Here is a 27,612-nt window from a genome sequence, read left to right as displayed (position 1 = left end):
CTGCAGTTTCTCTCCTCTCCTCACACACTGTACCGATCGTTGTGTACAGTGTGGGAGGAGAGAAATGAACCAGACATGCGCCGGTTTGTTCACAAATAATCGCTCCGTCATTGGACGGATCGATCACGTGGTAAAGGGCCGCTGTCAATGACCCTTTACCACGATCCGTGATGCGCTGGGTCCCCGGGACCCGGCGAGCACAGACAGCTCTGTGTGCGTGCTCCGGGGGGGGGGGGGGGGCGCGCGAGAGCGCGATTCTGGGAGGACGTCATTGTACGTCCTCCCACAATAAGCCAACCGCGCTGTAGCCGTCATTCGGCTATGGCCCGGTTGGCTAGTGGTTAAACTGATTTTTTCAGCTCAAGAATATTTGTAAAATTTACAACATGGTCCTAATACTGAAAAGTTTGGAGACCCCTGATATATAGGAAGTAAACTTGTGTTTCAAGAACTCATAGCAGAGGGTTTGTGCACATTTAGACATTCAACTTTTTGTGAACTGATTCAAATAATAAATCTATTTTTTTTTACTTATTTTGGCAGCAATGGAACTCATTGGAATTTCTGTTGTCTAAACCCCTAAATTCAACTGTGCGCATCCTGAACATCAACCGAAATGTCGCAGGCAAATATACTAAAGTGTTTAGCGTTCCAACTTCCTTAACATATTTACTGATCACAATAGATGAACGATTCTCTCTTAAGTTTACTGATCCAAATGGTAAGTCAATAGTTGTAGAATTACAATAAGAATTTCTGAATATTTATACTGTGTTATTTTCATCAATCAGAAGGTGATAAAACCGATGTCTACCTTTTCTACGTTAAAAAACCCAAGCTGGAACAGAAAGTGTCCTGTGAGTCAGCGGGTTTCACACGTTACCACATTATTTTGAGTCAAAGTTTCTTAAATCTATTAAAAAGGAATTATTTTTTTCTTGGTACATCAGAAACATTTAAAGAGGAAGTAAACCCTCCTCGGGAAGTTGTACCTATAGGTAAGCCTATGATAAGGCTTACCTATAGGTACTGTAAATATCTCCTAAACATGTACAGTTTAGGAGATATTTACCTTTAATGCAGCCAGTGACGTCACTGGCGCATGCGCTCTGAAGCAACGGCAGATCGTGCCGTTCCTTCAGAGCCCCGTGCCGTGACCGTCGGCTCCCGCGCGCGTGCGCGGGAGTGACGTCACCGCGGCTCCGGCCAATCAGATGGCCGGATGTCGCGATCCCGGAAGACGGGCGACTGAACATGTCGCTCGTCATACAGGTGAGTGAGCGGCAAGGCGGGGGCTCGTTCTAAGGTAAGTATTTCATAATGAGCTAGTATGCGATGCATACTAGCTCATTATGTGTTTCTCTTGCAGGATGTAAAAAAAAAAAAAAAAATTTTTAAACGCGTTTACAACCTCTTTAATGCACTAGAAATGCTGGTTATAGTTAATTCTAAGGGCCCTCTTGTCCACAGGCTTTGGGCTTGTTTTAAAAAAAAAAATTACAAAAATCTTTCCCTTAGTTAGTAAACGCGATAACTTTTGCGCAAACCAATCAAAATACGCTTTTTGCAATTTTTTTTTACCAAACATAGGTAGCATAAAACAAATTGGCCGAAAATGTTAAAAAATTTTGATTTTTACATTTTTTGGGGGGGGAATTTCATATAAAAAAAATTTGAAAAATATTGCTATTTTTGCAAAATTTACGCTCTTTTTTTGTTTATAGCGCATGATCAAAAAATCGCACAGGTGATCAAATACCACCAAAAGAAAGCTCTGTTTGTGGGAAAAAAAGGACGCCAAATTCGTTTAGGTACAGCGTCGCACGACCGCACAATTGTCCGTTAAAGTCACGCAGTGCCGAATTGCAAAACACCCCCTGGTCAGGAAGGGGGTAAAATCTTCCGGGGCTTAAGTGGTTAATCACCACTGGGTTTTTTATTTTTTGCAACATAAATGAAAAAAACATCAAACATTTTGAAAAAAAAATCAGAGAGATCTGAATTTTATTATTCCGCGTTTGAGGTTAACCACTTCAGCCCCGGAGGATTTGGCTGCTCAAAGACCAGGCCCTATTTTGCGATTCGGCACTGCGTGACTTTAATGGACAATTGCGCGGTCGTACGACACTGTACCCAAACTAAATTGACGTCCTTTTTTTCCCTCAAACAGAGCTTTCTTTTGGTGGTATTTGATCACCTCTGCGATTTTTTTTTTTTTTTTTGCGCTATAAACAGAAAAATAGCGACAATTTTAAAAAGATAACAATATTTTTAACATTTTTTCATATGAAACTCTCACAAAAAAATGTAAAAATCATTTTTTTTTAACATTTTAGGCCAATTTGTTTTCTGCTACATATTTTTGGTAAAAAAAAAAATCGCAATAGGCGTATTTTGATTGGTTTGCGCAAAACTTATTGCATTTACTAACTACGGGAAAGATTTATGTCATTTTTATTGTTTTTTTTTTTTAACTAGTAATGGTGGCGATCTGCGATTTTTTTTTTGAGGGACTGCGACATTGCGGCGGACAGATCAGACCACTGACTGACATTTTTGACACTTTTTTTCCTCACAATTAGAGCTTAATTTTGGGGGTATTTGATCACCTCTGCGGTTTTTAGATTTTGCGCTATAAACAAAAAAAAGAGCAACAATTTTGAAAAAATATATATATATATATATTTTTGGGGGATTTTCTGCTATAAAACATCCAATAAAAAAATGTAAAAAAATCAAATGTCTTCATCAGTTTAGGCCAATTTGTATTCTGCTACATATTTTTGGTAAAAGAAAAAATCCAAAAAAGCGTATTTTGATTGGTTTGCACAAAAGTTATTGCGTTAACAAACTACGGGATAGATTTTTGGACTTTTTATTTTTGTTTTTATTAGTACTGACAGGCGATCAGTGATTTTTAGTGGGACTGCGACATTGCAGTAAACAGGTTGGACCCCTAACTGACATTTCTGACACTTTTTGGGGACCAGTAGCACTACTACAGTAATCAGTGCTAAATATTATGCATTGTTACTGTATAAATGACACTGGCAGGGAAGGGGTTAACACTGGGGGTGATCAAAGGGGTTAATGTATGTATAACTGTGCTTACTAACTATGTGGGGGATGGGCTCTGTGACAGGCACAGAGAGATTGGGGTTGTAGCTTAGCTGAAACTCCTGATCTCTCTCTGCCTGTGTGACAGAAGACCCGCCTACTTTGTTTACCTAAGCAGGTGGGTCTTCTGTCAGTTTCTTTGACTATCACGGGAGGCTGGCGGCGATTGCACCCGCTCCTCCGGCGGGCTGCCTCTCGCTGTATCTAATCAGATCTACATAGATATACGTGATTTTGTGCAGCCAAGCTGCCCTTCCGCAGTATATCTGTGTGGGGCGGTCAGCAAGTTGTTAAACATTTTTTTATAGTATGGTCATCTTTGTTGAAAGTCATTTACTGCAGAAATCCTTCTGACAACAAGCAATATATACAAGTGCATTGCGAAAGTATTCGACCCCCTTGAACTTCCAACAAGACAATGATCCAAAACGTAAAGCAATGGAATGGTTCACAAATAAACATATCAAGGTGTTAGAATGGCCAAGTCAAAGTCCAGACCTGAATCCAATCGAGAATCTGTGGAAAGAACTGAAAACTGCTGTTCACAAACGCTCTCCATCCAACCTCACTGAGCTCGAGCTGTTTTGCAAGGAGGAATGGGCAAAAATGTCAGTCTCTCGATGTGCAAACCTGATAGAGACATACCCCAAGCGACTTACAGCTGTAATCGCAGCAAAAGTAGGCGCTACAAAGTATTAACTTAATTTCTCAGTTTTTTATTTGTTAAAAAAGTTTGAAATATCCAATAAATTTTGTTCCACTTCATGATTGTGTCCCACTTGTTGTTGATTCTTCAAAAAAAATCAGTTTTATATCTTTACGTTTGAAGCCTGAAATGTGGCAAAAGGTCGAAAAAGTTCAAGGGGGCCGAATACTTTCGCAATGCACTGTAGATCAGTGTTTCTGTATATTATAATTATTATTAAAGCAAATTTAAGGCATCTAACCATGACAATTATCACCTCAAATCTAGAAGCTTGTATCTGACATTCTTCATCTGGGAGAATGTGTGACGTCCCTGTTATTAGCTTTTATTAGACTTTTTTTTCCAGCATATCTATTCATGTACATTTATTTATTTGTCTTTTTTAATTTAGGAAACTCATTTGCATTTGAAAAAAATCCTCTACGTTCTAATTCAGACCGTGACTCCGATTATGATGTTCTAAGTTCCCATTTAATAAAAAGTCCGGCTGGGGGATCCTGGATTCTGAACGCTCAGGGGAATTCATCATTTTCTATTCTAATATGGGGATTTACTGGTAAGTTGCATCATCTCAGTGTATATGAATAGTTCTTACCATTGGACTTCTACATTGACTTGTTCAAAAAGTGTTAATACCAAATTTTGTATAATGTTAATTTCAGACCACATGGCCGAATCTGACTCTAGGTTGTACTGTATGCAGGGCTGCTGTTTGAAATTGCGGGGCCCTGTACAGACTACCTGGCAGGGCCCTCCCAAGAAAATATTAAAGATATATTTAGCTAAAATTCTAACAAAATCACTATTATCAGACACAAATATAACATAACTCGCATAATTCCTGCTCAATCGAAAAAAAAAAAAAAAAAAAACTATGTTAACCACTTAAGCCCCTGAAGATTTTACCCCCTTCCTGACCAGGGGGTATTTTGCGATTCGGCACTGCGTGACTTTAACAGACAATTGCGCGGTCGTGCAACGCTGTACCCAAGTAAAATTGACGTCCTTTTTTTCCCACAAACAGAGCTTTCTTTTGGTGGTATTTGATCATCTGTGCGATTTTTACTTTTTGCGCTATAAACAAAAAAATAACGTCAATTTTGCAAAAACAACAATATTTTTCACATTTTTTTAATATGAAATTGCCCCCCCCAAAAAAAGTAAAAATCTAAATTTTGTAACATTTTAGGCCAATTTTTTTTTTACCATATGTTTGGTAAAAAAAAAAAAATCGCAATAAGCGTATTTTGATTGGTTTGCGCAAAAGTTATTGCGTTTACTAACTATGGGAAAGATTTTTGTCATTTTTGTTGTTTTTTTTTTAACGAGTAATGGCGGCGATCTGTGATTTTTTTTTTGCGGGACTGCGACATTGGGGCGGACAGATCGGACCCTTGACTGACATTTTTGACACTTTTGGGGGTACCAGTGACATTACTGCAGTAATCAGTGCTATACATATGCACTGTTACTGTAAAAATGACACTGGCAGGGAAGGGGTTAACTTTTTTGAGAGGGATGGGTTATGTGTGTCCCTAGGGGCGTGATTCTAGCTGTGATTGGCTGTGGCTTGAGATGTAGGAACAATGATCAACGGTCCTACATAGTAGAACCGTATGATCACCATTACTACACCGGGGAGAATGACAGGCGGCTTTGTTTACATTAGCCGCCTGACTTTCTCCCGCTCTAAAGGATGATCGCGAGTGACCAGCGGACATCGGGTCGGCCGGTCACACGTGTGGGGGGGGGTCTGTGACCACGCGGGAGCGTGCCTCCGGCAGGGCGCGCTCGCTCCCTAGACCCTCACAGGCTAGTGACGGTCGCTTTGCCTGTGAGGGGCTGACCGCCGACGTAAATAGTCGTGCGGCGGTCGGCAAGTGGTTAAATAAAAAAGAAGATGAGATGAGAAAAATATACAGGCTGGGCAGTTGGAGCTCAGTGATCAGAGAGACAGAGAGAGAGAAACAAAGTTACAATTTACACATAAACTCCTGAGCAGAGATAAGTGCTGGGAGGGGGGCCCACACAAGGGAGGGGGATTAGTGAGGGACGACTGTCTCTTTCTCAACAGATAAAATCTGAGGGAGAGGGAAAGATCAGATTCAGGTGCTGGAGGAAGATTTCTGTAATTGTTGTCCATCACTAATCCCCCTCTCTGTGTGGCCTCCCCCCTGTGAGCTCGGGCCACCTACAAGAGGGCTGGTGGTCCCCCCCCCCATCAGCGGCCCTAACTGTATGATCCAAGTGATCTTCAAGGGGCCAATCAGTGAGGTGGATTTCAGACTTGTGGTAATGCTTACCATCTCTCTGAAAAGCTAGTAGTGGATAGCAGCCTCTGATAGGCATTCAGGAGGTGCTACTGCTGCCTCCAGTTGCCTGTTTTCTTTTGCCATACAGTGGCCATCTTACATTGCAGGACCATTCCACAATTATGGAGTACAAGTTTGGCTCACGGTTGCGGTTCTGACCCATTGATTTCAATGGATGAGTTTAACAGGTGGTGCCACCTGTCAAATTTTGCAACCTGAATTAACCGCTTGCCGACCGCCGCATGACTATTTACGTCGGCAGTCAGCCCCTCTCAGGCAAAGCGACGTAGGGCTACGTCGCTAGCCTGTGAGGGTCTAGGGAGCGAGCGCCGCCGGAGGCACGCTCCCGCGCGGTCACAGATCCCCCCGTACGTGTGCCCGGTGGACCCGATGTACGCCAGTCACTCACGATCGTCCGTTAGAGCAGGAGAAAGGCAGGCGGCTTATGAAAACAAGCCGCCTGTCATTCTCCCCTGTGTAAGAATAGTGATCATATGGTTCTACTATGTAGGACCGTTGATCATTGTTCCTACACCTCAAGCCACAGCCAATCACAGTTAGAATCAGGCCCCTAGGGACACACATAACCCCTCCCTCTCAAAAAAAGTTAACCCCTTCACTGCCAGTGTCATTTTACAGTAACAGTGCATATGTATAGCACTGATTACTGTAGAAATGTCACTGGTAACCCCAAAAGTGTCAAAAATGTCAGTCAAGGGTCTCAAGCATCTCAAGGATCAGAACATTCAGGGGTATGTGAGATGATTACAGCCACACACACCTACACAGGTTGAACTGGATGGATTATTGTCTTTATTCAACCTCACCTACTATGTAACTATGTAAGGGTCCGATCTGTCCGCTGCAATGTCGCAGTCCCGCAGAAAAAAAATCGCAGATCGCCGCCATTACGCGTTAAAAAAAAAAACAACAAAAATGACAAAAATCTTTACCTTAGTAAACACGATAACAAATTTTGATTTTTAAATTTTTTTTTTGGGGAATTTCATATAAAAAAATTTGAAAAATATTGTTATTTTTGCAAAATTGACGCCCTTTTTTTGTTTATAGCGCAAAAAGTCAAAATCACACAGGTGATCAAATACCACCAAAAGAAAGCTCTGTTTGTGGAAAAAAGGATGTCAATTTCATTTGGGTACAGCGTCGCACGACCGCACAATTGTCTGTTAAAGTCACGCAGTGCCGAATCGCAAAATAGGCCCTGGTCAGGAAGGGGGTAAAATCTTCCGGGGCTTAAGTGGTTGGAGGCAGAACTGCAGCCCAGTCATCGTTTTTTATCGCCAGTCAACTGCCCGTGTAAAAGATCCCTGATGGTGGAAAATGTTTTATCGAGTCATCGCCTCTGATATGAAAGGAACCCTCTTCCCAGCGTTTATTTCTCTTCATTGCGACTGAAGGAGAAAGCAGTGAAGAGAGAAATCATTGGTGACTGTAGGGAAGATGTGGGGAGTAGTGAGGAGACCAGATAATGAGTCATTTACAAGAAAGGGATACGGTGAGAGTTAAGTATATCAAGCAACCCATACTTTAGTTATTTTTTTAATTCAACCAGTGGTTTAAAAAATGGCCCCATTCCCCCACCTACACATTCAATGGGGATGGGGGAATCACTCCTACTGAGATATTGGGGGTAAGTCTCTGAATACACAGATCAGCGTTGTGGACAGTAGCCTGTGGCACTGATCAAATGGCATTTATCCAGCAGGCTGGTTGTGCAGAAGTTGATACATAGGTCAACCTCTGTGCAACCACTGTCCCCATGCATGGATCGAAATTCAATCCACCCCCTACTAGACCGGCCAGATTTTGATCCATGTATAGATTAATCATGTTACTTGTGCTCCTATGTCTGTTATTATCTTTTCATCCCATGGATCCTGCCATTGCCCAGGCCAAAATACTGAACAATATCTTAGCATCCCTGGAACAAATTTTTGAAATAAGAGTCTCATGCTGCTCCACTCATCCACCACGTGCTGGAGAGGATGTGGCTCGGAGGGTACATTAATACACGTGTTGTGGCAATGCCCTATCCTCCGTCCGTATTGGATGAAAATATCCCAACTTTTCCCTCAAATACTAGGGCTTAAACTTCATTTGTCCCCTGATATGGCAATTTGTAGTCTGGGTATAGAGAACAGACCTTGTCATATGAGAATGATAACCATGCATATCCTGCTAGCCTCTAGCCTGGTCATATTCAGGCATTGGAAACACCCCAAAACCTCTTCCCCCTCCATGATAGCAATTTATAAATACCTCAATGGGGATCTCAGCATAGAAAAAAAAGCTATTCAGTCACAAGGATTGCATGAGGACGCGAGGGCATACAATGCATATAGAGGAGAAGCGTTTTAACCTCAGGCAACGCAGGGGGTTCTTTACTGTTAGGGCTACAAGATTGTGGAATTCTCTACCACAAGAGGTGGTTTCTGCGGGAAGTATGGTGGCTTTCAAAAGACTCTTAGACGTACATCTCAAGGATCAGAACATTCAGGGGTATGTGAGATGATTATGGACACACACACCTACACAGGTTGAACTGGATGGACAGTTGTCTTTATTCAACCTCAACTACTATGTAACTATGTAACCATGTAACTATAACAGAAGTTATCTAGGCCTTACATACTCATGCCACATACAAAATAATGTTTGCCTCTTCGACAGGAAACTTCCTCAGTCCCCAATGCGTGGATCCCATGGCAGGAATGGTACGCTAGGTTCAAACACATCTGACATATGAATATCCTATAGATTCATGACACTACCTTACTTTCCCCCCCTCCCCCCTCTTTTTAATCATTCTCATATGTGTTTGAAGTTGAAGAGTGGGGGGCTGCTGCCCTCTCCGTGACACAGTTCTTGCTCCCAATGGGGTGTCCGGAGTATGGGGCTCGGCCTACTGTCCCTCCGAATCAGGAACAGTCCCTCCAAATCAGGGACAGTCCCTCCGAATCAGGGACAGTCCCTCCGAATCAGGGACAGTCCCTCCGAATCAGGGACAGTTGGGAGCCATACATGTGCAGTAGTATATATGCAATGGTTTGTATGCAGAGTGTAAATGAGAACTGTATAATTATACTGATCACCTCCTATGGAATGACAATTTGCTAGCTGCAATAGTTACATGCTGAGGAATAAAATCTAATGTTTATATTTTTACATTTTTTGCAGGGTTGGACAAATCAGGTAAGCCTGATATATAACGGTATTGTGATTGCCTTTTGTATATTATAGTTCTGTTATCTTCCTGCGAACTAAGATAGGTGTGTCCATCCCCTTAGGTAAGTTCTGGTGGGCAGTGTGCAATGCATTGGGGGTGACAGCGAGGATTCTGATGTCTCTTTCTGGCACATCGCTCCGTTGGAAATTCTGAAGAATCATTTGATAAATTTCCCAAATTCCACAATCGATGTGCCAGAAGGACATCAGAATCGTCGCTGTCCTCACTTTCCGTACCTGATGAGGAATTTTCCCACCAATCGCTATCGCTCAGATCTTCAAGTAACTCTGTTTCGCTGTCGCTGTTTTCCAGTTTGTCTAAAAGCAATTTTGCGCCAAAAAGAACGCTTTTTGGATGCCATGGTCGTTCTCTATTTCCAGGCACAAAGAACTGGAAAATCACAGCCAGGGCACTGGAAAAGTCACCAGGTGAAATCCTGTGGTGAAATGGGATGATACAGTCTAATCCGTTAGGATCACAGCTTTCTATCATCTTATTTGATGTATTTATATTTTTGAATTTGCCGCCGGTTCCACCCCCCTGCGTCGCAACTTTCGCAGGGAAGGGAACCAGAGGACAGATGCCGCCATCGGCCATGCACAGAGCGGGGAGACGGCGGTGGAGGGGGAGAACGGCGGGGGAGGACGGCGGTGAAGGACGGCAGGGGAGGACGGCCGTGGAGGACGGCTGTGGAGGACGGCGGGGGAGGACGGCCGTGGAGGACGGCGGGGGAGGACAGCGGTAGGGAGGCAGGGGGGTGTATGGGAAGGTGAGTTTTAAAATATAAAACAGATTTCCATGCAAAACAATGTATTGCTTTTAGCACAGAAATCCTGACATAATCGGACCACCAGGGAGGTTAATTCTGTAGGTGCAACACATTTACCACCAAAACAGATGCACAAAACTAACCACTTGACCACCGGAAGGTCATTTTTTGCTATTCAGTCTTTTGCTCCTTTAACCTCTTGCCAACCAGCCGCCGCAATTTTACTGCGAAAGTAATGCCCCGTACACACGTGCAGATTATCTGCAGACTTTTGTCTTCAGATTTACCTTTTCTATGTAGTGCAAGGGCCTGCCGGATTGCATACAAATTGAAAGTGTTTAGGTTTGACCTCATATTATATGGTTTTGGTAAGTCTGCAGACAAAAGTCTTCAGATAATCTGCACGTGTGTACAGGGCATTAGGCTCTATTATGCGAAACAAGGTACCTGTATGTCGTTCCATGTTATAAACAGTGGGGGCGTGCACTGATTGGCCAGAGGGGGAGCCAATCAGTGGGTCCGGCAGATGCGATCACTCCCCATAGAGACAGAACGGCTGTCTGCCGATGTAAACAAGGCAGACCGCCTTTCTGTCACAAATAAACACAGGTATCCTGTGTTCCTGCTATTTAGGAACACGGATCTCTGTGTTCATTTGGTGAGTCCATCCCCCACACAGTTAGAAAGAACTTCCTAGGAGCACACTCAACCCTTAAATCGCCCCTGTTGTTAACCCCTTCCCTGCCAGTGTCATTATTACAGTGACAGTGCATATTTTTAGCACTGATTACTGTAGTAATGTCACTGGTACCCTCAAAAGTGTGAAAAATGTCAGTTAGGGGTCCGATCTGTCCGCCGCAATGTCTCAGTCCCGCTAAAAATTGCAGATCGCCACCATTACTAGTAAAAAAAAAAAAAAAAAAAAAAGGACATAAATCTTTCCCCTAGTTTGTAAACGCGATAACTTTTGCCCAAACCAATCAAAATACGCTTATTGGGATTTTTTTTAGTACCAAAAATATGTAGCAGAAAACAAATTGGCCTAAATTGATGAAAAACTTTGATTTTTATTTTTTTTTTATTGGATGTGTTTTATAGCAGAAAGTAAAAAATATTGTTTTTTTTTTTTTTGCAGAATTGTCGCTTCTTTTTTTTTTGTTTATAGCGCAAAAAATAAAAACCGCAGAGGTGACCAAATACCACCAAAAGAAAGCTCTATTTGTGGGAAAAAGGACATCAAATTCTATTAGGGTACAGCGTCGCATGACTGTGCAATTGTCAGTTAAACTAATGCAGGGCCGAATCACAAAAAATTACCTGGTCATTAAGGGAGTAGTTAAAGGGTAATCGCTCGTTTATAGCGCATGATCAAAAAATCGCACAGGTGATTTTTAACATTTTCGGCCAATTTGTTTTATCCTACCTATGTTTGGTAAAAAAAAAATCACAAAAAGCATATTTTGATTGGTTTGCACAAAAGTTATCGCGTTTACTAACAAAGGGAAAGATTTTTGTCATTTTTGTTGTTTTTTTTTAACGCGTAATGGCGGCGATCTGCAATTTTTTTTGCGGGACTGCGACATTGGGGCGGACAGATCGGACCCTTGACTCATATTTTTGACACTTTTGGGGTTACCAATGACACTTCTACAGTAATCAGTGCTATACATATGCACTGTTACTGTAAAATTACACTGGTAGTGAAGGGGTTAACTTTATTTGAGAGGGAGGGGCTGTGTGTGTCCCTAGGGGCGTGATTCTAACTGTGATTGGCTGTGGTTTGAGCTGTAGGAACAGTGATCAACGGTCCTACATAGTAGAACCGTATGATCACTATTCATACACAGGGGAGAATGACAGGCGGCTTGTTTACATTAGTCGCCTGCCTTTCTCCCTCTCCACCGACGATCGCCGAGTGACCGGCGGACCCGATGTCACATGCACAGGGGGGGGGGGTCCGTGACCGCGCTCCCCAGAGCCTCACAGGCTAGTGACGTACCGGTACGTCACTTTGCTTGTGAGGGGCTGACCGCCGCAGTATATGTACTTGCGGTGGTCGGCAAGTGGTTAACTGGCATATAGGTGTAAAACGAGCATAACACCATCCCTGCGCTACTGAAATTCTAAGAAAAATTATCTTTTTTTTCTGGTTCTGGACATGCTACAAACTTCACAGGTACACCTTTTAGACCCCCCAGAAACTAAATCCAAAGAAATCTCTTTTTTTTTTTTCAATCATTTTTTCAATAATTGGCTTTCTATCAAAAACGACAATTTTTAAGAACTTTTTTTTTGTGTGATTAATAGTCCCTGGGGCATGACCCAGAACCCTAGGTACTTTTTAGGGGCATTTATTGGGTTTTAGGGCTTCAAAATGGTGTTTTTTGATTCCAGAAGTTCGGGTCCCATTGATTTCAATGGGATTCTGGAATCAGAACCGAACTTTAGGGAAATTCGGGTGTTCTGGTCGAACCGAAATTTTCAAAAGTTCGATCATCCCTATATGTAAGCACCGCTGTCTGCTCAACAGAAGCCAGTTATGAAAACAGTTTCTGTTAAACAGCCATGCTGGAAAACCAGCATTCAATCATTCCTTGCAGCCAATGGCTACAGTGCTGATCTGTGTGTTCGGATGGTGGAGTCCCCGCTTTGAGAAAACAATAGAGCAGCAAGGGGGATCTCTGCATGAATATTGCTTGTGTTGATGCAGGAATGTGTGAGGGGTTTTTTTTGTCCAACTCACTGGTTGAATGAAAATATCCGACAGTCTATACCCTGCTTTACTCCAGGTTTACTATGTCTTGAAATCACGTGAACTATTCAATGACATAGTAAACCTGAAGTTCAGATTTAGGAAGTAGTCAGGGGTTTTATTTTGTCACGGTACTATTTTAGAGCTGCCGATGAAGACATTTATGAATGAAGTTGCCTAAGAAGAGGCAATCTCAACTCGATCTCAATAATTTTGTTTGACATTGCCTAGCTGTGTGTCATAATTGATAAATGTCTCCCATTGTTTCTATTAGGAGAGTTGTAGGTAGAGGGGTTATAATGGTGATTGCGTCTCAAAACATAGATGGACCCAGAGTTACCAAGCCCCCCGAAGTGAAATTTATTGACAGGACACCAACATTTATAAACGGCACCAATTTTTTACTGGTAAAAATCATGAAATTTACTGACAGAGCAACATTTTCTACTGACACTTCAAAAAAGTACCTAAAATGGCTGTTTTCAGTGCTAAACAGTGCAAATATCAATACTTAAACTATAAACATGTAGCTAGTACTATTAACAATGTGTTTAAGTTAAACGAAAGTCAAAAAACATATTTCTCCATTTTCATGAAGGTCATATTGTTATAACCCAGCCAGCACAGAGTTCCCCCATATATCAGAGTGTGCAGGATTCCCCCTTACAGTGCAAGGGAACTCTGACATTAAGCAGAATGCTGAAGATCATGATTTATGTTGAAACTCTGATGTAAACGGGGGCACTGGTGACCAGAAACCACCTTATATCAGAGTCCACTCCGTTCCCCTTTACATCAGAGATCCCACTTACATAAGGGTCTGCTGCATTGCCCTTTACATCAGAATTCCCTTTTACATCAAGGTCCGTAGAGTTTCCCCTTGCACTGTTAGAGGCTGCGGATATGATACAAGAGAAGGTTGGAGGCTGAAGATATAATACAACAGATGGTTAGTGGCTGTAGATATGATACAAGAGATGGTTAGAGGCTGCGGATATGATACAGAGATGGTTAGAGAATGTGGACATGATACGGGAGGTGGTCAGAGGCTGCCAACATCATACAGGAGGTGGTCAGAGGCTGCGAACATCATGCAGGAGGTGATCAAAGGCTACAGACATCATACAGGAGGTGGTCAAAGGCTACAGACATCATACAGGAGGTGGTCAGAGGCTAAAGGCATCATACAGGAGGTGGTCAGAGGCTGCAGACATCATACAGGAGGTGGTCAGAGGCTGCGAACATCATGCAGGAGGTGATCAAAGGCTACAGACATCATACAGGAGGTGGTCAAAGGCTACAGACATCATACAGGAGGTGGTCAGAGGCTGCGGACATCATACAGAAGGGAGTTAGAGGCTGCGGACATGGTACGGGAGGTAGGCAGAGGCTACAGACATCAGACAGGAGGTGGTTGCAGGCTGCGGACATTAGACAGGAGGTGGTCAGAGGCTGCAGACATCAGACAGGAGGTGGTTGCAGGCTGCAGACATCAGACAGGAGGTGGTTGCAGGCTGCGGACATTAGACAGGAGATGGTCAGGGGCTGCGGACATGGTATGGGAGGTGGTTAGAGGCTGCGGACATGGTACACGAGGTGGTCAAAGACTGTGGACATTGTACAGGAGGTGGCCAGAGGCTGCGGACATGGTACGGGAGGTGGCCAGAGGCTGCGGACATGGTACGGGAGGTGGTCAGAAGCTATGGACATGGTACAAGAGGTGGTCAGAGGTTTCGGAGATGGTCAGAGACTGCGGAAACCCTCCAACAGTAGTGCCCTAATCTGCCCCCCTTCACCCTCCACATCAGTGTCCTCCTCTGCCACCCTTTACATCACCCACCAACAGCATTCTCCTCTGCCCACTGACTTCAGCCCCCACAGCACTGTCATCCTCCTCTGCTCCCTCTCACATGAGTGTTCTCATCTGTCCTCATCTCCTCTGTGTAGCCGCTGTCTGAGACACTATCTTCATTCAAAAATGGCGCCAATCAGGGCCATTATATCACTGCACAAATGCCCGCCCAGGGGAAAATGGGCGAGCTTTTCCGAGGCCGCCAGGCTTTGGAATGGCGCATGCACTATTCCGTGTCCGACCCCAGCCATCCTTTTTACGGGCGCCGCTGCCCGTAGTGGAAATTTACAGGCAGCCCGAAAATGGGCTGAAATTTATGGGCTGCCTGTAAATTAATGGGCAGTGGGCAACACTGGATGGACCTGACCCCTCTGTGCATTTATTTTGATCCAGTAACCCCCCCCCCCCTCCTGACCCTGTGTCCATCTATTACTCTCCCTATCTGGTGTTGTGATACCATACTTTCAGTTATGAATATTTTAAACCCCAGAGAGATTTCACACACCAGATCTGTTGTCAGTCACCTTTGTCACATTCACAGGGAATATAACGTTTTCAGAACCTCAATAAGCAGGTGAGCCAGAGGGGAGGTCAGAAAAGTAGCAGTGTAGGTGCACAGAAGGCAGTTTTGGGAGTGCGGCATCATCTCCCATTGTACCTGGCTGTAAATGTCTGCACAAGCATCCAACCTATTATAATGTGATTTTCTAGACATTAGGCTGTTATATAGAAAATGCATCACCCTCTCAAGACAATTTTATTATTCTTTTTTCTTTAGGGAATTGTTCAGATTCTGACTGCCATCCAAATGCCACTTGTTCGGAGTTTGGAGGATACGGGGAGTGTACATGTAAAGAGGGATTTGCTGGAGATGGAACATTTTGTTTTGATATAGATGAATGTCAGGATGATTACTTCAACAACTGTAATTATTATGATCCCTGTGTGAACACTATCGGATCTTACACCTGTGCTTGTTCTAGTGGATCTAAATATATAGCAGAATTTGGCTGTGTAGACATTGATGAGTGTGCGGACAGCTCTCTTAATGACTGTAATCCAGTAGCTATATGTACAAATTATGGAGGATCTTACACCTGTACTTGTTCCTATGGATATTATGGAGATGGAAGACACTGTGAGGTCAATGAATGCCAACAAGGAACACCGTGTAACTTTGATGAAGACTGCATTAAATACATTGGATCATATTACTGTATTGACCCTTGCACCAACCACACCGTACTTAATGACCCCTGGCGCAGCACTTCTAATACATATAATTATTGGGTTGATAATTGGGGTGACTGGCATCACTGTGACCGTGGCTTGTCTGGCTGGTATCGGTTTAAAGGAGAATATGACCAAAAACTAGCTGAGTACTGTGTATCAGAAGACAGCTGTGGGACTACTTACCCCATTTGGATAAAAGGCCCCCACCCTACAGTCAGTGATGGTATTGTCAGTCGTACAGCTTGTTCCAACTTCTATTATGATTGCTGTGCACAACCTTATGATATTTCTGTATATATGTGTACAGAAGGATTTTATGTGTATAAGTTACAGAGTCCGATAAGCTGCAACTTTGCCTATTGTACAGGTAAGTACTGACACACAAAAGTTATTCCAAATGTTGTCTTCTTTATTCAAATATTATAGATTAGTATGTGCCTAAACCTTCCATGTGTTCCTTCTCTTCCAGAATCGAAACATTACTGCCCAGGATTGGACTGCGCTCCTGATGAGGAATGTGAAATTGTGGACGGAGTTCATGGATGTTACTGTAAAAATTCATCAAATACTACAGATGGGATACAACAAGAAAATGTAGCAGGTAGGTTAAAAAATCATGAGGTTTTCTATTTAAAGAGACTTTGAAAGGAGCTCTCTTTCATTTTCTAGGATGCCTATTTATGAAGGATGAAATAATGTCTCGTTTCCACTGAGCGGTTCGGTACGGTTCGGTACGGTTCGGTACGGTACGCTATTTTTGCCGTTTCCATTGTGAATGGTACCCTAATTCCGAACCATACCGTGCCACTTTTTTGGGACCCTTTCGTTGGGGTACCAAGCACATTAGTACCGTATCAACAGGGTGGAGTTACACTCTGCAGAACTTTGATTGGTTGACAGAGAATCGTCTATCACAGCTTTCCGGCTACACCACGCCTATCATGAAAGGGTACTATTGGCAGTGGAAACGCAAGGTGTACCGTTCCGTACCGTACCGTACTGAACCGAACCGTACCGTACCAGTCAGTGGAAAGGAGGCATTAGTGAATCCTTTAAGGTTATTTGCTTTGATAGCACTCAATGGAATTCATCTGGCATCCCATAGTCAGAGTCACCCTCTCTCACAGGTACAGTAAGCTGTCAAACGGCTTTTAACCACTTAAGCCCCGGAAGATTTTACCCCCTTCCTGACCAGGGCCTATTTTACGATTCGGCACTGCGTGACTTTAACGGACAATTGCGCGGTCGTGCAATGCTGTACCTAAACAAATTTGACGTCCTTTTTTTCCCACAAACAGAGCTTTCTTTTGGTGGTATTTGATCACCTGTGCGATTTTTTTGATCATGCGCTATAAACAAAAAAAGAGCATCAATTTTGCAAAAATAACAATATTTTTCAAATTTTTTTATATGAAATTCCCCAAAAAAAATATAAAAATCAAAATGTTTTAACATTTTAGGCCTATTTTTTTTTTTACCATATGTTTGGTAAAAAAAAAATCACAAATCGTATTTTGATTGGTTTGCGCAAAAGTTATTGCGTTTACTAACTAAGGGAAAGATTTTTGTCATTTTTGTTGTTTTTTTTTTTTAACGCGTAATGGCAGCGATCTGCGATTTTTTTGCGGTACTGCGACATTGCGGCGGACAGATCGGACCCTTGACTGACATTTTTGACACTTTTGGGGGTACCAGTGACATTACTACAGTAATCAGTGCTATACATATGCACTGTTACTGTAAAAATGACACTGGCAGTGAAGGGGTTAACTTTTTTGGAGAGGGAGGGGTTAAGTGTGTCCCTAGGGGCGTGATTCTAACTGTGATTGGCTGTGGCTTCATGTGTAAAAACAGTGATCAACGGTTCTACATAGTAGAACCATATGATCACCATTTTTACACAGGGGAGAATGACAGGCAGCTTTGTTTACATTAGCCGCCTGCCTTTCTCCCGCTGTACCGGACGATCGCGAGTGCCCGGCGGACATCGGGCCTGCCAGGCACACGTGCTGGAGAGTCTGTGACCGTGCGGGAGCGGGCCTCCGGGGGCACGCGCTCGCTCCCTAGACCCTCACAGGCAAAGCGACGTAGACCTACGTCACTCTGCCTGTGAGAGGCTGACCGCCCACGTAAATAGTCGTGCGGCGGTCAGCAAGTGGTTAAGGAACCAAAAAAAAAAAAAAAAAAAAGACTGCTCTGTGTAATCAATATAGAATCAAAATTGAAAAAGAATTGTACTACAGCTCACCCCTAAAGTGCTACAACAGCTCTCTATAATTATATAACAAATTCTCAGTGCATTACTCACACACTTAACCATAACTTACCATAGATATCAGGAACATATGTTATATTTAGTGATGAGCCGAACACCCCCTTGTTCGGTTCGAACCAGAACACCGCGAACAGAGGAAAAAATTGTTCGAACAACTCAAACGTCAAAAATCTAATGGCCTCATTTTGAAGGCTTAAATGCAAGTTATTGCCCAAAAAAAGTGTATGGGGGGTCCGGGTCCTGACCTGGGGAACATGTAGCAATGCAATTTTTTTTTTTTTTTTTAAAGTGATCGTTTTTAAAGGAGCACTGATTTTAATGAGGCCTAAAGTGAAACTATAAAAATTAAAAATTCCTTTAAATATCGTGCCTGGGGGGTCCCCTGAATGTGCCTGTAAAGTAGCACATCTCTACGATGTATGTAGTCTGCTGCAGCAATACTGACATTTCTAAAGGAAAAAATATAATTTACAAATATATATACACAAGTTTCAAATTGCATGTACTTGTCATACATGTGCAGAAAAATTGGGCCTTGGTTGTTGGTGGTGCCTGAACACCCCAACCCCTCGCAGTTACTCTTGCTGGGTGCAGGAACGGGCCCTGCTGCTAAAAATTCCATACAAATTTTGAAATTGCTTGTACCTGCAATACAGGTGCAGAAAAATAGTCCTTGGTTGTTGGTAGTGCCTGAACACCGAAACCCCTCACAGTTACTCTTGCTTGGGGCAGGAACGGGACCTGCTGGTAAGAATTCCATACAAATTTGAAATTGGCAAAGATCAAGTGTTAAATGTGCTATCAGTGATCTAGTGGGGGCGCTGTGATGTCATTTGACCTGGCCAAACTTGGGTGTCGGCTATGAAAACCTGCTGGAGTGATGGGGACCTGTAAGGTTAGTATCGGCAGGAACTGAAACTGAAATTGGGCCTTTGGTGTTGGTGGTGCCTGAACACCGTAACCCCTCACAGTTACTCTTGCTGGGTGCAGGAACATGACCTGCTGGTAAGAATTCCATACAATTTTGAAATCTCATGTACTTGTCATACGAGTGCCAAAAATTGGGCCTTTGCTGTTGATGGTGCCTGAACACCGTACCCCTCACAGTTGATCTTGCTGGGCGCAGGAATGGCACCTGCTGGTAAGAATTCCATACAAATTTGAAATCGCATGTACTTGTCATACAGGTGCCAAAAATTGGGCCTTTGCTGTTGGTGGTGCCTGAACTACGTAACCCCTTACAGTTACTCTTGCTGGGCACAGGAACGGGACCTGCTGGTAAGATTTCCATACAAATTTGAAATTGCATGTACTTGTCATACAGGTGCCAAAAATTGGGCCTTTGCTGTTGGTGGTGCCTGAACGCTGTAACCCCTCACAGTTATTCTTGATGGGAGCAAGGTGCAGGGCACAGGGACAGGGTCTGCTGTTAAAAATGACAACATTTAAATTGTATGCACATGTCATACAAGTGCAAAAAAATTAGGCCTTGGGGGTTGGTGGTGACCTAAACCAAAAACATTGTTGGAAGCTAGCAGAATCAAGGTTGAGGAATAGGATAGGCAGCATATGCAGTCTTCAAGGGATGGCAGACCCCTAGCAAATTCAATCAATTACATCAGCATCAGGGGCTTGATGGTTGCTGTTGATCCAGGACTGATTCATTTTGATAAGTCAGCTGGTCAACAGAGTCTGTGGACAGAGGCATTCTTTTGTCCATCACAAAACCTCCAGCAGCACTGAACATCTGTTCGGAAAGCATGCTGGAAGCATGACAGGCCAGTAGCTCAATTGCAAATTGAGCAACGTCTGGCCAGTGGTCCATCCTCAAGACCCAGTAACCCAGTGGATGCTCAGCTGGAAAGGTCTCCAAGTCTGCTCTTGTGCCTAGATAATCAAGCACCATATGATGGAGACACTGCCAATGGTTGCTTAAACCTAACAGCCCTGGGTGCTTCCAAAGAACTGTATAAAGGCATCAGTCAACCGGCCACCTTCTCCACCGCTCCTTCTTTGGCTGAACGATGCCTCAGAAACACGTCCAGAGAATGTGGTCCATCCTCAAGACCCAGTAACCCAGAGGATGCTCACTTGGAAAAGTCTCCTAGATAATCATGCACCATATGATGGAGACACTGCTGATGGTTGGTAAACCTAACAGCCCTAGGTGCTGCTGAGGACTAAAGAACTGTTTGAAGGCATCAGTCAATGGCTGCCTTCTCCACCGCTCCTCCTTTGATTGAACGATGCCTCAGAAACATGTCCAGAGATTGTTAACCTCACAGTGTCTGGAAAGGTGTTACACAAATTTTTTTTCAAGGCCTCCTCAAGATGTTTCATCCTCTGTTTCCTGTACGATGGCAGGATGAGCTTTGCAACTTTACCCTTGTAACGTGGATTAAGAAGGGTTGCCAACCAGTTATTATCCCTCTCTTTGATAGCATGAATCCTCGGGTACTTTCGCAGGCTTTTCAGAATAGTAGAACCCATGCAACGTAAGTTACAGGAGGCATGAGCTTCTGAGTCCTCTGGGTCACTAAGAATGACATTGTCAGGAGAAACCTCTCCCCAACCATGTACAACTCCTGGGGTTTCAGGGGAATCAAAACCATCCGTTGGAGACTGCTGTATGCTATCCTCTACATCCATGCTGCCACAATCCTCCTTCTCTTCTTCCTCTTCCTCCTGTGTGTTTTGTGTCCCTGCAAGCATGATATCTGTATAAAGGGGGCCTTGTGAAAAAAGGAAGTCCTCCTCTTCCTCCCGCTGTTCTGCCTCAAGTGCCCTGTCCATGATTCCACAAAGTGTGTGCTCCAGCAGGTAGACTAGAGGGATAGCGTCACTGATGCATGCATCGCCCCAGCTCACCATCTTTGTGACCTTCTCAAATGGTGACAGCACGGTGCATGCATCCTTTATCAAAAGCCACTGGCGTGGCGAAAAAAAGCCAAGTTCCCCTGAGCCTGTCCTTGTGCCATACTCACACAGGTACTCATTGACCGCCCTCTGCTGCGTGTGCAGCCACTGAAGCATTGCCAAGGTTGAGTTCTACCTGGTGGGCAAGTCACAAATGAGGCGGTAGGTGGGCAGCTTGAATGTCAGATAATTGAGCACTGGCATTGTATGAATGCAAGAAATGGCCAAAGACTTTTATGGCCTGCCTGAGGAGATCTTGGAAGCCCGGGTATCTATCAGTCAGTTCCGTATACCCTATAGAGATCACTATAGGGTAAACGGAACTGACCGATAGATACTCAATGGCCTTATATAGAATCAATTGCCCTATATATAGTTAGCAATCACTATAGGGTATACGGAACTGACCGATAGATACTTAATGGCCTGATATCCTATCAATTGCCCTATATATAGAAAGAAATCACTATAGGGTATATGGAACTGATCAATAGATAATGGCCTGATATCTAATCAATTGCCCTATATATAGATAGAGATCACTATAGGGTATACGGAACTGACTGATAGATACTCAATGGCTTGATATCTAATCAATTGCCCTATATATAGATAGAGATCACGATAGGGTATACAGAACTGACCAACAGATACTCAATGGCCTGATATCTAATCAATTGCCCTATATATAGATATAGATCACTATAGGGTATACAGAACTGACCAAAAGATACTCAATGGCCTGATATCTAATCAATTGCCTTATATAAAGATATAAATCACTATAGGGTATGCAGAACTGACCGATAGATACTCAATAACCTGATATATGGTCTATAATATACAGTATACTGCACTACTGTATATACTTCACTATCTGATCTCTTAACCTGTAAAAAGCACAAATCTCTCTGCCTGCTTACTACTAGCAATGTCTCTAATTAGACTACACTGCACTGTCTGATAAACTGCAAATAACTATTCTCTCCCTGTCTCAATCACAATCCTCTCCCTGCCTCAATCACTTGCTATCTCGACGCCCACACAGTCAAACTACACACTGTGGCTGTGCGAGCAGCCCCAGAGCCATGATTGGCTAAAGGCAGCCTGCCTTTGCCCAATCATGGCTGAGAAGATTTGATTGGCTAAAGCATGCACCCCGACCTCCACGCGTGCAGTGCATTATGGATGCTGACGCTCAAATTTCCCGCGAAGAAGCACATTTGTTCATCATTCGACAAACGAGTGAACAGCCAATGTTCGAGTCGAACTTACATTCGACTCGAACTCGAAGCTCATCTCTAGTTATATTATACCAACCTACCATACATCTCCCAACCATGTGTAGTAATATACCCTCCAAACACATTTATGAACACCATACGTAAAAAGTGATCACAAAAAGTTTATTTGTATCTTAAGGTGTCCATAAACAATCCTTGTTATCTTCACCCCCTAGTAAATGTGAAAATTCTTCAAAACCCTTTGAAATGTCCACCACCTGGGCTCCCATCTTTTTATTTGGTTTTAAATGTTTTAACACCAGTTGGAGCATTATATGTTTTTTTCATATGCTACCTGGAAACTATATGATGTGGATAATGTGGTTGGGAGCTGGTGGTAGAGCAGAACCATTTAGGGACTAATGTCTCCTTAAAACACATATGACCTGAAATACTAGTAAGGAAAAACAGCTCTGGGGAGTTTAAAATTAGTGATGAGCCGAACACCCCCCGGTTCGGTTCGCACCAGAACACCGTGAACAGAGGAAAAGTTTGTTCAAACAAACAAACCCTATTGAAGTCTATGGAACCCGAACCTTGAAAAACAAACGGCCTCATTTTGAAGGCTTAAATGACAGTTATTGCCCCAAAAAGTGTATGGGGGTCTGGGTACAGACCCGGTGGAACATGTAGCAATGAAAAAAACATTTTTTAAAAACGATCATTTTTAAAGGAGCAGTGATTTACTGATTTTAATGAGGCTTAAACTGAAACTATAAAAATGAAAAATTCCTTCAAACATCGTGCCTGGGGGGGTCCCCTGAATGTGCCTGTAAAGTGGTGCATCTCTACGATGTATGTAGTCTGCTGCAGCAATACTGACATTTCTAAAGCAAAAAATGTCATATACAAATTTACATACAAATTTCAAATGCAGAAAAATTGGGCCTTGTTTGTTGGTGGTGCATGAACACCGTAACCCCTCACACTCTTGCTGGGCGCAGGAATGGGACCTGCTGGTAAGAAAGGAAATACAATAAGACACGTGGCCACTCACTAAAACTAGAGGAAAGGCGGTTTAACCTTAAAATATGCAGGGGGTTCTTCACTGTAAGAGCAGTAAGGATGTGGAATTCTCTTCCGCAAACAGTCGTATCAGCAAGGAGCATTGATAGTTTCAAAAAACTATTAGATGGGCACCTTAAAGACCACAATATACAGGGGTATGCAATGTGCGGTTAACAGTAGACACACACACACATCATAGGTTGAACTGGATGGACTGATGTCTTTTTTCAACCTCACTAACTATGTAACTAAGAATTCCATACAAATTTGAAATCACATGTACTTGTCAAATTGGACCTTGGTTGTTGGTGGTGCCTGAACACCGTAACTAAATCCTCACAGTTAATCTTACAGGGCTCAGGAACGGCCCTGCTGCTAAAAGATCCATACAAATTTGAAATCCCATGTACTTGTCATATAGGTCCAGAATAATTGGGCCTTTGGTGTAGGTGGTGCCTGAGCACCATAGCCAACCCCTCGCAGTTACTCTTGCTGCGTGCAGGAATGGGACCTGCTGGTAAGAATTCCATACAGATTTGAAAATGAATGTACTATATAGGTGCCAAAAATTGGGCCTTTGGTGTTGGTGGTGCCTGAACACCGTAACCAAGCCCTTGCAGTTACTCTTGCTGGGTGCAGGAACGGGACCTGCTGGAAAGAATACCATACAAATTTGAAATTGCATGTACTTGTCATACAGGTGCCAAAAATTGGGCCTTTGGTGTTGGTGGTGCTTGAACACCGTAACCAACCCCTCACAGTTACTCTTGCTGGGCACAGGAATGGGACCTGCTGGTAAAAATTCCATACAGATTTGAAATTGAATGTACCATACAGGTGCCAAAAATTGGGCCTTTGGTGCTGGTGGTGCCTGAACACCGTAACCAAGCCCTCGCAGATACTCTTGCTGGGCACAGGAATGGGACCTGCTGGTAAGAATTCCATACAGATTTGAAATTTAATGTACAATACAGGTGCCAAAAATTGGGCCTTTGGTGTTGGTGGTGTCTGAACACCGTAACCAAGCCCTTGCAGTTGCTCTTGCTGGGTGCAGGAACAGGACCTGCTGGTAAGAATTCCATACAAATTTGAAATCGCATGTACTTGTCATACAGGTGCCAAAAATTGGGCCTTTGCTGTTTGTGGTGCTTGAACACTGTAACCAACCCCTCACAGTTACTCTTGCTGGGCACAGGAACGGGACCTGCTGGTAAGAATTCCATACAAATTTGAAATTGCATGTACTTGCCATACAGGTGCAAAAATATTGGGCCTTTGCTGTTGGTGGTGCCTGAACACCGTAACACCTCACAGTTTGCAGGGCACAGGGACAGGGCCTGCTGTTAAAAATTACATATGAAATTTAAATTGTATGCACCTGTCACACAAGTGCAGAAAAATTAGGCCTTGGGGGTTGGTAGTGACCTAAATCAAATACATTGTTGGAAGCTAGCAGAATCAATGTAGATGAATATGATTGGCAACATATGCAGTCTTTAAGGGATGGCAGAGCCCTTGCAAATTCAATCAATTACATCAGCATCACGGGCTTGATAGCTCTTGTTGATCCAGGACTGATTAATTTTGATAAAAGTCAGCTGGTCAACAGAGTCTGTGGACAAGAGCACCCTTTTGTCCATCACAAAACCTCCAGCAGCATTTAACGTCCTTTCGGAAAGCACGCTGGAAGCATGACAGGCCAGTAGCTCTATTGCATATTGAGAAAATTCTGGCCAGTGGTCCATCCTCAAGACTCAGTAACCCAGTGGATGCTCAGCTGGAAAGGTCTCCAAGTCTGCTTTTGTGCCTAGATAATCAAGCACCATATGATGGAGACACTGCCGATGGTTGCTTAAACCTAACAGCCCTGGGTGCTTCTAAAGAACTCAAATACAAGACGCCCAGACGAAGTCTATTGAGACGAAACGTTGGCGACTCCAGACGCAACGTCCACACGCCCCTTGAATCTTTCGCCGGCCTCTACTACTGTGCTACCTGGGACAGTCTGCGGGACGCCGCATATCCATCCCTTGTACAACTATTGTATATATGCCTGGAAGCCTAGGCTATATTGTGAGTACCTTTTTAATAAACAAGATTGTTATTTTTAAACGGGATCACGCTATGGGCCTCGCTTTCTTTTTCCTTTCATATTTCAATTTATGATCGATGAGAAATACTGAGAAGCGCTCCTTTCCTGCTTTGATCCCATGAATCCTGAGAAGTGGTTTATTTTGGAATAAAGCATCCATGTAACATCAGATCTCCAGTGGCCTTGATTATATAGCTGGGAGAGGCTGAGTCATTAAGTTGATCAGCCATGGAAATCTGGTAAGCTGCTGCTTTTACTTCATCACTGAGGTGTGCCCCTTCCTTCACATACCCTTGGTGTCATGGGAAGAAACCTCCCCCTTTTGGATTATTTTGCATGTTTTTGGATTTGATTTCAGATCAATCTGTTTTTGGGACTTTATCAATTGGACACTATCTCCCCTTCACTATTGTGATTAATAGTTTTTCCATTCAGTTGGACACTATTCTTTAATAATTTAATAATTTTGTTATAATCATTTATTGTTTTTAGCGCTACACTTTATGTTTTAATAAATGCTTCTAAAGAACTGTTTAAAGGCATCAGTCAACCGGCCGCTTTCTCCACCACTCCTTCTTTAGCTGAACGATGCCTCAGAAACACATCCAGAGAATGTTGACCTCCCAGTGTCTGGAAAGGTGGTGCACAATTTTTTTTACAAGGCCTCCTCAAGATGTTTCATCCTCTGCTCCCTCTGCGAAGGCAGGGTGAGCTCTCCAACTTTACCCTTGTAAGGTGGATCAAGAAGGGTTGCCAACCAGTAGTTATCCCTCTCCTTGATAGCAGGAATCCTCAGATCCTTTCGCAGGCTTTGCAGAATCAGGGAGCCCATGCAACGTAAGTTGGAGGGGGCATGAGCTTCTGAGTCCTCTGGGTCACTAAGGATGACATTGTAAGTAGGAGCAACCTCTCCCCAACCACATACAACTCCTGGTGTTTCTGGGGAATCAAAACCATCCGTTGAAGACTGCTGTACGCTATCCTCTACATCTATGCTGCCGAAATCATCCTCCTCTTCCTCCTATGTGTTTTGTGTCCCTGCAGGAATGATATCTGCATAAAGGAGGCCTTGTGAGGAAAGGAAATCCTCCTATTCCTCCCTGTCAGGATAGCAGGTGGAGCCTGACTAATAGAGAGAACTCTCACCTGATGAGAAGGCCGTGGTAGCAGAGCTGGATGCTGGATGGACACCAAGGTAAGTACTCTGATAAGGACACAGGTTCACCTGAGGTGCGGAGTCTAAGTGTTAGCTGGTTTTCACCAAGGCCCCTAATGGTGGGGATAGACTACGCTGCAAGCTAACACCAGGTCGCGGTCCCCAGGATCACCCAGCCAGGCAGAGCGCAGGTTCTGGTCCAGAAGCAGAGAAGCAGACAAGGGTTAACCAAGAGAGTAGTCAGACGAGCCAAAGGTCAGGGCGGGCAGCAAGTAGCAAGGTCAAGAGGAAACCGTGTCAAATAATCAGGAACAACAGGTACACAGGATCACAAGGAAGAGCTGAAGATAACACAGCAACTTCCTGTCGTCACAGCTGTGTTTAAATAGGCCAATTTGGTAGCCTCGAGCTATACTGAGGTAGCCTCGGACCATACTGAGGTAGCCTCTAGCTATACTAAGGTAGCCTCTAGCTATTCAAGGCGCCTCTTCGTACACGCATGCGTATAGGCGTTCGCCGGTTTGCTGCACCAGTGTGCCTGTGTATAGCAGTGGATCCCTGACACTCCCGCTGTTCTGCCTCAAGTGCCCTGTCCATGATTTCACGCAGCGTGTGCTCCAGCAAGTATACTAGAGGGATAGTGTCATTGATGCATGCATTGTCCCGGCTCACCATCCTATTGGCCTCCTTAAATGGTGACATGACGGTGCATGCATCCTTTATCAAAAGCCACTGGCGTGGCAAAAAAAAGACAAGCTCCCCTGACCCTGTCCTTGTGCCATACTCACACAGATACTCATTGATGGCCCTCTGCTATGTGTGCAGTCACTGCAGCATTGCTAACGTTGAGTTCCACCTGGTGGGCATGTCACAAATGAGGCGGTTGGTGGGCAG

The 27,612-nt window shown here is 43.6% G+C and overlaps 1 protein-coding gene across 1 annotated transcript in view; it reads left to right on the top strand.

The window, feature by feature from the left end:
• Positions 1–27,612, top strand: part of LOC309558456 (uromodulin-like) — a gene marked incomplete at its 3' end in the record, with an annotated part of 410,722 nt that overhangs the window by 160,145 nt on the left and 222,965 nt on the right. The window contains exons 8-9 of the mRNA XM_082261528.1: positions 9,334–9,348; positions 15,534–16,355. Coding sequence (XP_082117654.1) covers positions 9,334–9,348; positions 15,534–16,355 — 837 coding nt within the window. The remainder of the gene's footprint in view (positions 1–9,333; positions 9,349–15,533; positions 16,356–27,612) is intronic.

Source organism: Pelophylax lessonae (genome assembly GCF_965119305.1).
Source record: "Pelophylax lessonae genome assembly, chromosome: 6".
NCBI lineage: Eukaryota > Metazoa > Chordata > Amphibia > Anura > Ranidae > Pelophylax > Pelophylax lessonae.
The sequence above is the reverse complement of the archived record's forward strand: the minus strand, read 5'-3'. Positions and strand labels throughout refer to the sequence as shown.